A 12,108-nucleotide genomic window follows, 5' to 3' on the forward strand; every position below is an offset into this window, starting at 1 on the left:
GGGGAAGTGGGGCTCTCACTATGCTGCCAGAGCACCACACAGCCAAATGTCTCAAGTGCTCTGCAAATATTTGCAAACTCTTCCTTTAGAGATGATAAAAGAACATGAGAAATTAAGATCACAGGTATTTTACAAGTAGGTAAACTAAGGACATGAATGCTAAATCACTTTGCAAGAGCCATACATATATGCAGAGCCAGAAATAACAATAAAATATTATGCTTTTAAAAGTCTATGAAACAGACTATCAGGTAGATTTTATTTCTCCCACTATTCAGTAGTCTTTAATAAATTCCTAATTGGCATAACTACAGTGACACTCCTGAAAACATTGAAACTTTCCCAGTTTCCAGAAAGAGAAAACTGATTCAACTTTTCTCTCCTTAGTAAAGGGAGTGAAGCTTTTCATGCATGGGATCAAACCCAAAAACATCTCTATATTATCAACACTGTGTTCAGAACAAATCCAAAACAGAGCCCCATACCAACCTCTGTGAACTGCCTCAGACAAAATCAACACAATAGTTTACTAAGCTTGGCTGGTACTGAAATTCAGAGTAGGGTTGCCCCATACTTTAAGAGATTCCAGGGAAAACCTATTGGTTTTAACAAACATACCTTGGTGAGGTTTTTCCAGTCTGCTATTGAGATAGTAAAGTGCAGATCACCCAGCCTCCATTTCTATACTTCCCTGGTGCCACTGATAAGCTCTCAGAGATACCAGCAACATTTTAAATGGTTGAGCACCATTTCTTCTGAAGGGATGGAGCAGACCCCTCTTGTTGCTCACCTTTGTCACATGCAGAGCGAGAAATATCTAATTATCTAAATTTCTAAATATCTAATTATCAGGTAAGCAGCAACTCAAAGACTCCTTAACATCTGCTGAGCTGTTCAATCAGTTTGGCTCTGGGAATATAGAGCCAGAGTTGGATCAGATATACAAAGAGCATATGAGCAGAGTTACATGGCTACAAACTCAGGAGGAGAGGAGATTGAGCAAATCAAATCAGATGCCACAGGCACAATTTGCTTGCTGTTAATGTCTCTGTAACATCAGAGACTATCTCTAAGCTATACTTTCCACTGCCTTGCTGGCTTGCAAAACTTTTAATGGAACAAGTTTTTCTGGCAGAAGAACACTGATTTTTATCTTTAATGAGCAGCCTCTCTGTCATTTAGCTTCAGGAAACAGCTTCCTGGTTGTAAACTGCTTGAGTCTGCTGACAGCCAGGCAACTTCAAAAGCAGCCAGGAGCGACCTTCTCGCTAAATTTGGGAAGGAATTCAAAAATGCTGAAAGGTGCACATGATTCTGCTATGGAGCAGGAGGACTCTGGGTCCCGACATGGAGAAATGACAAGCTGGGATATCAATGACATCAAACTTCCCCAGGTATGTGTCTGCATCTTAGAAATTTATTTAGTTCTGACCTATCATCTCCACCACTGATCTTAAATGCTTTCTCAGTCATCTGTGCCTCATTGCCTTTATTCTCTTTGTCACCTGGAGGTATGGGTCAGGGTTTTGCTAGAAAATATTGAGAAAATACTGATATTTCCATGCATTTCTCCTTAAATATATTATTGAAAGAGCTGTTGATGCATGAAAAATAGCAATACTGCAGATGCATTATTTTCACTGGTGGGTTAGGTGCAGAGAATAGGAGAGAAAAAAACCACAGGTGTCTCCTGCTGTGGGCACTTAATTAGAGCTGTCCAGGACTTGCTTTTTGCCCTGGGTAGTGCTTTATGAGAAGGGAGCACAGCACCCACAACTGCCTTGCAACTGTGGGTGCTCAGTCTCACTGCAGATTGGACTCCAGCTCCAGGGCTGTCTTCCCACATGGAGGCAACAGTCTTTTCATGAGCACCTAGGAAAACCTTGCTTCATATTTGCAAAGATGTACTGAGAGTCAGAATAGTGATCTTCCCCTCCCTCTGTCCTTTTCTGCTTCTCTTAGGTAAAAGTTTTAACCATGCTCTCCACTGAAAGCCCACACGCCATGCGCACCAACATCACCTCCCTGTCCCTCACCTCTGCATATTTCTGCCAGATTCCTCCTGCTGCAGTCCTTCAATGTTTACTTCTGCCTTTCACCTCCCAACTCTGCCTTCTGGATCCCAGCCTCTTCCCTACTAGCCAGTGCCTTTTGCCCAAAGTCTCCATGTTCCAGGATGTCCCCTTCCCTGCCCTTCACCCAAAGGTCACTATCACCTGCATTTCAGTCTGAAGGCTTCATTGACACCCTTCCCTATATTATCCAGTGGCTACCAGGGGAGCATAGGAGTTTTTCTCTTTTTGGTTGATGTTCTTACTGCTGTCATGGCTCTCAGTTCTGGGATTAGCAATTTAAAGGAAATTTCTACCAAGCTTTTGTATCCCTTATGAGAAATTTTTCCTCAAAATCTAGATCCCTTACAGCTTACTGCATTTTACTGTATTGACTGTACCCACTGATGTACACTCATGGACTGATGTGATGTGTCTTTGGGCCTTTGGGTTTTTTTTTCCCCAGTTTTATTTTTATTTCTCCTTACTGTGTTGTCCTTGAGGCCTGGTGTTTTTTGGGGGATCTTTTGGTATTTTTATTTGATTTGTTTGGTTAGTTGGTTGGGCAAGTTAGGACAAGGTCCCGGCCAGGCCTTCCTAATGCTCTGGGGCTCGTGGGGAGCCACAGAGAACTGTGTTTTTTCTGCCTTACCTCCACTGTTCCCTCCTGACAACCAGCATCACCTGCCAGGATGCTGGGGTCACCTAGGCAAAAGGATACCCAGCAGAGGTCCAACTCTGCTCATCTCCTGGACAAGCTCTTCTCTTTGCAGCCTAAAATGTGGCTCACTTTGCTGTTTCCACAGGATGTAAGCCAGACAGACTGGTTTCAAGAGTGGCCAGATTCCTATGTAAAACATATCTATAGCTCAGAGGATAAAAATGCTCAGAGGCACCACAGCAGCTGGGCAATGAGAAACACCAATAACCACAACTCTCGCATCTTAAAAAAGTCCTGCCTTGGGGTGGTGGTTTGTGGTAACAACTGCTCAACCTTGGATGGGAGGAAGATCTACCTAAGACCAGCCATATGTGATAAAGCCAGGCAAAAACAACAGCGTGAGTATGAACATGGCAATGCATTATGAGGCAGTTCATAAGTGAACATATAGCAGAAATCAAAGTATAGGATACCCTTTGGATAATCCAGCCTTCCTTCTGCAATTCCTTATATTTGAATGCAACTCTTGATTTGGAACAACGCATCTTACATTTCTTACTGGGGTGATGTCATCTGCTTGTTTATTTTCTTTTTTTTTTCTTCCTAATCCTTTTAATCTCTGTTTCTGCTGGTTAGGGATTTGTTCCCAGCCTTCTCAGGCCCGTGAGCAAGGCTACTGAGAAAGCTGTGCAGTGCAGGCAGCTTCCTGCCCTGCTGTTCCTGTCCACCTGAGTGTTGGCTTCATTATTTCACTGGCCCGAGAGTAACTCAGGAGGCAAGTCTTACAGGAAAGAAGTTGCTCATCAACTGTGATGACTGGAAAATAGGCCTCACAGTCACATCACTGGAACAAGACAATGTAAACAGAGACATGAGCTGCACGCATGTTCTTAACAAGACCATTCTAAACAATTGTGATTGCTCAGTAGAGCTAGCACATACCGATTTCTGGATCTGATGTACATTTTGGCTTAATAAAGGTATTACTCATGCATTCACTGAGGCCAGAACAATGTTCTGTAGAAAAGTCAAGACAAACACAGATAACATTCCAAACACTGACAAGAGAAAGACTAAAACTGACCATGATCATAAATGATAAAATTGTAATAATGCTGTAATAGAAATAATTTTTGAAAGTTATATTTAAGAATGGATAGAATAAAGGCAGTGATTAGTTTGTTTATATTAATTTCTGCTTATGTTTGGAAGTTTTTTGCACAGTTTCTCTCAGTGTAATTTCTGAGCCCCAAACTAGAAGTGGCAATCTGCCACTAATGAGCCATTGTATCACATGGGATTAATCTAATCAGTGCTGTGTAGAAAATGTTTCCCTCTATCTTTGCTCCAGGGAAATGCTGTCCAAATTGCAATGGACCACTGCGACTCCTCTCCTGCCGAGGCCATGGTGGTTACCCAGTTACCAACTTCTGGAGGCATGAAGGCCAATTCATATTTTTCCAGGTTGGTATAAAATTACCTAACATTATGCAAGTTAAGACTGGTATTTTAAATTTTATTTAGCAATTTTTTTTTTGTTCTAACAAATAGGGGTCATTGATATGACAAGGTCAAACGACTGTAAGGAGAAAAATTTTTGTCCTAGGCAACCTGATTTAACTCTGAAGTTAGTCCTGCCTGAGAAGGAGGTTGAGCTAGAGGACCCTTCCTGCCTAAATTAGTCTATGCTACTATGATTTTACAGCACAGTATATTTTTTATTTAGGCTTCTGTGAAAATCTGCTCATTTTGAAGCGTTTTGTCTCAGTGGAGGAACCAACAAATCCTCAGAAGTCAGAAATACCATGTTATCTCTTCTCCTTCTCCAAGGCACCACACATAAGCATGAGGCTATTTAGGAGAAAGAAATTGTTGTACCCAAGGAATTGTCTATGGAAAATGCCATCTGTGTATTATACATAACTTGTATAAGGAACACAGTGGATGCAAGTGTTTAAATAATGGGCACTATTTCTGGAAGCTTAGTTTAGTAACAGAACCACTCTCCTGCTTTCCAGTCTTTCATTTATGTACAGCCTAAATAAAATTAATTCTCTGTGGAAGCTAATGGCAATTAATGTTCTGATAAACATGTCTAAACTGTGAGAAGAATGGAAGTGACTGCAGGGACACTGTAGCCAAGTTGCAGAAGACCTCATGGCTTCAGCTGGGGCTCTAGTGTGAGGACTGTCTTCTACAAATAAATGTGGTGCACTGATTTTATGATTTTAGAGAGTTTCTACCCCATCCCACTTCATCCGGGATATGTTTATTACTTGGGCTCACAGTGACTAAATCCTATTAAATTAGTACAGCTTTGAATCAGGCCATAATGTGTGATTTTGGCCTGACTCTATAAATTCTGCTCCCTTAAGATTATTAACAAGGTTGCTTCTACCTTTAATATACCATAATTACTTTCCAAAGTCCAAAGGAGCTCATGACCACCCACGTCCAGAAACAAAACTAGAAGCAGAAGCAAGAAGATCAATCCAAAAAGCAAAGACAGCTTTTTCTCCATCTTCTCTGAGATTAAAAAGAATCCAGGAGACTGAGGTAACTTCTGCTATTGGTCAATGAAATTTTGGTCAAGCAATCTGTGGTTCAAGGCATGGTGGAGTCTATCTGAGCTTTGAGTCTGGGTGGGAGCAGACTTTACATCTCCACATTCTGCATGCTCATGATTAGGCCAAGAAGGACCAGGGCTGTCCTGAGCATCCTGCTCTCCTTAGCACTGTCATCCCCTTTTCAGAGCAAATTTGCATCTGGTGGCAGCAGGAGATTACATCCACACTAGTAAACAAAGCTGGGCTGGAGGGCAGGCTGAATTTCATCGCCATTCATGTGAAACTTTCTGTGCATCAGTTTCTGCCCACTGCCTCTTGTCCTATTGCTTGGCACCACCTAGAAAAGCAAAGGCATCCTCCACCTCTGCTTGTTCCCCTTGAGCTTTGACAAGGTTAAGAAGCAGAAGGTACATCACCTACACCTGGTTTGCCTTCTTTGCTCCCTGGCTGTCCAGTAGGGCTTTGAAGGTGGAAGAGTGCTTTGAAGGACTCTCTGAAGCATTGATGTTAAAACATCAGCTCTGATAGGTGTGAAACCACTTGCAAAAACATCTCCAGAAATTCTTGGAACTGCTGCATGCCTGATGGAGGGAATCAGGCTGTGGTGAGGCTGTCTCCAGTGACCTTCCTTGCAAAGGCTGTGTTACACCCAATTGTCACCACTGGTATTCACATGCAGTTTGTCTTTGGTATTTCAGAGGTGGTGCATTCCTCCAACCTGGTGTTAAAGATAGTAATCCATGTCCCTTCAGCCACACACAGAAGGGATAATTGGTCTGAGTGGGGACAGATTTCTTAAATGGATGAGATGGAGAAGCAAGGAGATCTAGGAACCCAAGGAGCAGATAAAAAGTGCACAGAGGAAATTAAACCCATTTGAATAGAATGTGAATTTAGAAGCTGAAGCTATTTCTACTGGAAATACTCAGGAGGACACTAAAAACCAGAACCTCTTGACACAAGTGCCTGGGAACAAGAGCACAAGAAAAAACATCTGAGCTGTCTAAATGTATAACAAATACAGCAACAATGCTTTTCCTATCACTGGTTTAGTTCCACCTCCATGAACACTGAAATAGTTTTCACCTAGGAAATATTACTGAATCATGTAACTTTCTTTCTTTTATAAGTGAGCCTGCTGTTCAGCCTGCTTGCTCAGGTCAAGTTCTGTGTAGACATGCCTCCATCTTTCACTTCCTAAAACATCTTCCTGATGCTTTCACTTTCAGTGTGTAGGAGTAGAAACAGACTAAAGATGTCATAAATGTCTAATAGTAGAGCCTGCTCTTCAGCTGTTCTGACTGTGCAGTCAGACCATTTACCCTCAACTAGCTTTCCAGTTCATAGCTCTTCAGCAGGTTTTCCTTGGGAATAATCCATCATATTCTTGTTTTGCCAAAACTAGCTATGATACAACTAATTCAAGAGTCTGGTTTGTCACACAGAACCTGTATTTCTCAATCTGCAAAAATGTGTGCTGAAAAGATTCAGTTTTAATGTGCTCACAAGAGACCAGGGAGAAGAACTTCCAAAAAAGGTATAAGCCCAAAATAGAGCAAGTGATATACAGGATGTTCTCTCTATGGCACCAGGTCTTTAGCTGAAGGTGCACTGGGTCCTACATCAGATTGCTGGAATTTCTTCTCATGGTGAATGCAGAAAAACTGAAAAGAGCTTTGCTACTCCAGCAGTCTGCAAAATCACTATAATTAAAAGGATGAAAAAGCAGAATTATAAAGAAGAGAGACATGCAAGTACTCATCAGAAACGATACCACAGAATGAGTGTTTTGAAAGGAATTAAAGTTTGCATAATTATAATCCAATAATTAGGGCAATTAAAGAAGTTGTGAAATATCCAGAACAAAAGACCCAGAAAAATAACTTTTGTGTACTGATCCCTCCCTGAATGAAACTTCTATTTGGGGGGGTAAAAAAATGTAAAGATAGGAACATTTATTAGTTAGAAATATACTCTAGGAAAGCTGAAGCAGAATACTGTAGTGAAAAGATCACTTTAAACCAATCAGTTTAAAAAATCATACTTAGCTTTTCCAAACACCATAGAAAAAATATCTGCAGTGTCAAATATATTAGCATACTTTCATTTTTAGGTCCTTCTTCAATATATGCTCGCAGTGGACCCCAATGGTTGTGAATGCAAGGTCTAAACAACTCTTTCAGTTTAAAACAGGATTTGGGCAAAAACTGGTGAAACAAACCCAGAGCCATGAGCTGGGAGGCTTGTTTGGTTTGCCCTCTAGCCCACATGCACCCCTACAAAGAGGCTCTGGTTCGCTGTCTGCCTTGGTACTCGTGTTCATAGAACCACAGAATGATCAAGGTTGGAAGAGACCTCTAAGGTCATCAAGTCCAACCAGGCTATTAGCTGAGTGCCCTTGTAAGCATCTCACAGAGCAGAGGTGCTACACTACACCTTGTTTTACTAACCCGTGCCTTGCTTTCCCAAGCCTCTGACAGGTGCAATGCCAACGCAGGAGGCTTTGCCTTTGCTTCTTTCCAAGCCAGATGCTCACACGCCACCTGCTAACTTCAGGGGAGGTTCAAGCAAAAGCTCCCAGAAGCCAACGCTGAGCAGCTGCCCTGGGCGACTGCCACAGCCGAGGAGAGCTGGGGACATCGGGGCCTCCGGAGATGCAGCAGCCTGGAGCCGAAGCCTGTCCCCCGGGAGTACTCCCACTGCCCAGAGGCTGTGCAGTGTCCCTGCTGTGGCCTGCACAGCCCCTTCCCCCCAGCAGTGCGCCCAGCTCAGCACCCAGCACGTCCTGCCCACGACAAAGGGCAGCCATGACCCCTTCAGGTCCAAAGAGGGCCCTTTGGGAGATGGAGCCTGTGGGGAAAAGTCCCCGCTGACCTACAGCGGCAGCTGCCTCTCTCTGCCGCCCTGCCCCACGCCTCAGGGAGGCCTCTGCCCCGTGGCGAGCGGGGCCCAGCCCCAGCGACAGCTCCCGGCGCCTCCGAGGGGAAGGGAAGGACACAGAGGGGGCGGAGCGCACCAGGCGTGTGTCAAGTCCTGCGACAACGACATGTTTTTAACCTGTACCCATTACGGTGACTGGGTTTAAACGTCCCTGCTCTCCCGTCCTCTGGCAATGGGTCCAATTCTCCATCCCTGTGGTAACACCAACGTGAAATGTGACCACAACAGGTCTCGCTTTAGCTCCTCTTGGAGGCTCCAGGAGGGGCTTTCATACCTGAAGGCTTGTCTTTGTTCCTTCTTATTTAACTGCCATATTCACCCCCACTGCTTCATGGATCTACTAAAAGATATCAGCTCCTCTTACAGGCTGCCTTGCTGCCATTCTGGTTTGGTAGTATTTCAATCCTCCTTGATACACAGCTTGTTCAAGCCTGTGGGACTGTGGAAGGTGCAGATGGATGACCTCAAGGACCATAGCTGTCATGTGCAACCTTCTGCACCCTTCCAGCTTCTTCAGGCAGTCCCTCTTCAGGTCTAAGTCCCTCCACTGCACCAGCCTTGCATGTGTTGTATAGAGTTGGATGTAGAACTTCACATGGGATCTCATGAAAATGGAGAAGGTGGGGAGAAACCTCTTCCTTGACCTGCTGGCCACATTTCTTTTGATGCAGCCTGGGATACAGTTGGCCTTTTGAGCTGCATATGCACACTGCCAGATTGTGTCCAATACACCTGAGTCCTTATCTGCAGGGCTGGACCCAGTTTCATATATATATATATATATTCAAGGTGCTTTGCTGCTTTTTCCAGCCACTTTTCATTTCTTTAATTGCAGACAGTAAAGAAACCTTCAGCATCCGTTTCATTCATACATACCCCCTTTGCCAACCACTACCATAAGCTGTATTTCAGCAGGACCTATCAGTTCTCTACATTTATTTTAAGAAGTAGGGTGCCAAATAGGAATTTTCTTGCCTGAACTTAGTGGCTAGCTCAGAGATCTTTAGCAAAGATTCCTTTATCTTTTCCCTTAACTGATATCTGCATGACCTTCCTGCATGACTGGTCTCTGCTGCACTCTGAGTTTCAGGGTCCACCGACCTCCCCTGGTGAGGCAGGCACTGACACATAGCCCTGCTGCCACCTCTGCAAGGAAGAGCTGAGGGATGTCATGCATGGAGCCACATTTCAGGGCTGGTTCCTTTAACCACCAAAGGTAGGGAACCTCAGCTCCAGGGACTGCCCAGATGGTGGTTGTAACCATGCCCTGCCTTGCCTGGGGAGCAAGTCATGCCCCAGAGATTCGAGTAGAAATAAACCTTTCATTGGGATGAGTCTGGGAGGTATGGTTTTGTAACCACTTTTTACAAAACAAGTGGTAATAAAAACTTCACAGAGCCTCAGAATGGGATGTGTCAGTCATTCATCAAATAGGTTCAGTCTTATAATTCTCCCCCCCCCCATTTTTTATCTTCTTAGAGTCTCTTTTTTTTTTTCAAGACTTGGAATTTATTAGTTGCTAGGGAAACCACTCTCCTGGTGAAGGGTGTAGTTCAGAGACATTTACAAGACAAGAATGAATTGTATTTATAGTGTTTCAAAATGTTTATTGGAATTTGTGAAATGGGATGCACAGTGATTTGTTTTAAGTGGAAAAAAATCTAAATGTAGATCACAAAATAGCAGTGTACTATTGTACATGAAGGTCAACTCACCAAACTTTCTCTGTCAGCGAGTTATTCCCACACTAATTCCAAACTCAGTGCGTTTTCTTATGATTTTTCAGATCATTAACTCAAAGTAGGAAACTTTGATCAACATTTGTAACAACCTCCACCTCTAAGACAGAAAAAGACAAATCAATAGAAGCCATGAGCACTCGTGCTTCAGGAGGTGAGCTGCAGGATTAGGGACAGGCAGGGCCCCCGGGGCCAGTGTCCCATAGCTGGGATTCCTCTGTGGCTGCCAAACCGGCCACACCGGTGAGGGACTGCACAGAACATGGCCCCTGCCACTGCCAGCTGGCTCTGGCTCATCTTGTCTTTCCTCTGAATTCCCTGCCACTCCCCTGCAATGCTGCCACTATAACCCCTCAGCAGCAGTGCCATACAGATGTGTGGCTGGGAGGCTCCTTGGTCATTGTATCCACACCAAAGTTCTATCAGTTCCCTTTACACTCACCAGCCCATTCCTCTCTTTTTAGAAACTTCCAGCAAAGGAGATTTGATAACCAATCCTGTTCCATGGCTTCTCTGTTCTAATCCCAGCTGTTAGCATTTTTTCACACATCTGACTTTCTTTCCTGCAAATCAACCATTTCTTCAAGTCTCTTAAGATGGGTAGCATGCAGTTACTAGGTTTTACTAAAGGGCTATTACAACCAAACCTCCCTAAAAGATAATTACTACCAACTTTTCTCCCTGCCTGAGAAGCAAGAATCTTTTTGTTGGTTTGCCTTTGAATCTGAATCAGAAGGTTTCCAAAGTGAAACCTATTCCTGTGATCTCAGCTCTCCTCAGTTTCTCCCTGCCATAGAAGAGCCATGCCTTCTTGCAGCTTCCACGCTTGTAACCCTTTGCAAGCAGAACTGTCCTGCAGTTTGGGAGGACCCCCAGCCCCTGTTCAAGGAGCATTCATCACACCCAGCATGTTTTCAAGAGAAGCACATTTCAGGCTCAAGGAGAACAGGTTATTCATTTTCAAAAAGGAGGAAACTAAGACTTGAAGATTTTTCTAAGGTTAAATACAGACAGGCTTTTGAGATTTATAACCTGCCAGGGTCATTTTGACCTTTCTAAGTTCTTGTAGTGACTACTGTGCTGGCAGTAACCCCCTCCACTTTGGGTACATTCAGCATGGTGGGTCAATATAGCACCAAATGTATCTCTATTTGGATCAAAATACAAAGATACCAATCCCATCTCTGACCTACACAAAAATTAATTTTTCAATATGTTTGGGATACGTGAAAAGAAACATATATGTATCACTGCTTTAAGCCTCTTTTAACCAGCCCTAATGCACTATGCCCAACTGGGCAATGATAAGAATAGTAGAATCATAGAATGGTTTGTGTTGGAAGAGACCTTAAAGATCATTAACTCCAAACCCCACTGACACATGCTGGGACATCTTCCACTAGAGCAGATTACGTAGGGCCCTGTCCAGGCTGGTCTTGAACACCTCCAGGGATGGGGAATCCACAACCTCTCTGGGCAACCTGTTCCAGTGCCTCACTACCCTCATGGTAAAGACTTTTTTCCTAATATCTGTTCTAAACCTACCCTCCTTCAGCTTAAAACCATTCGTCCTTGTCCTATCACTACACACCCCTATTAAAAGGCCCTCTCCAACCTTCTTGCAGGTCTACTCTAGGTACTGGAAGATGCTCTAAGGTCATCCCAGAGCTACCTCTTCTCTAGGCTGAACAGCCCCAACTCTCTTAGCCTGTCTTCATAGAAGAGGGGTTCCAACTTAGTAGCTTCCTCTGGACTCATTCCAACAGGTCCATCTTTCTTGTGCTGGGGACGCCAGACCTGGATGCAGCACTCCAGGTGGAGTCTCATGAGAGCAGAGTGAAGAGGGAGAATCAGAAGTGAAAGAGAACTGGACGAATTATCCTCTGCATTTTCAAGAAAATATAGTGAATGCTCAGATTATTCAGAGTAGCTTCATGAAGAAACACCAATTGATCCATCGCTAACTCTGTAACCTTGTTCTCTTCTGCAGAAAATGGTTTTCTGCAAGGCACAGCTGCAGCAAAGCATTAGGAAGGCAGCAGAGATGCAAGAAGTCAAGGATGTGGATGATTACATAGGCAAAATGGTTTGTTCTGGCTTATTGCTATTTCTGACAGCTGTAGCTACTGCCAAAGCTAACACAAATACCC

At 43.7% G+C, this 12,108-nt stretch overlaps 1 protein-coding gene across 1 annotated transcript; it reads left to right on the top strand.

Annotated features, from left to right (window-relative positions):
- The first annotated feature begins 1,015 nt into the window (after window positions 1–1,015).
- GCM1 (GCM transcription factor 1) lies at window positions 1,016–10,768 on the top strand. The gene is given in 6 exon segments (XM_085057415.1): window positions 1,016–1,394; window positions 2,858–3,110; window positions 4,064–4,176; window positions 5,140–5,268; window positions 7,750–8,326; window positions 8,329–10,768. Coding segments are annotated over 6 exon segments (1,200 nt in total). The 5' UTR covers window positions 1,016–1,292; the 3' UTR covers window positions 8,355–10,768.
- The last annotated feature ends 1,340 nt before the right edge of the window (window positions 10,769–12,108 follow it).

The sequence above is a fragment of the Lichenostomus cassidix genome, chromosome 3 (assembly GCF_008360975.1).
Source record: "Lichenostomus cassidix isolate B80296 chromosome 3, HeHo_3.0, whole genome shotgun sequence".
Taxonomy (NCBI): Eukaryota; Metazoa; Chordata; class Aves; order Passeriformes; family Meliphagidae; genus Lichenostomus; species Lichenostomus cassidix.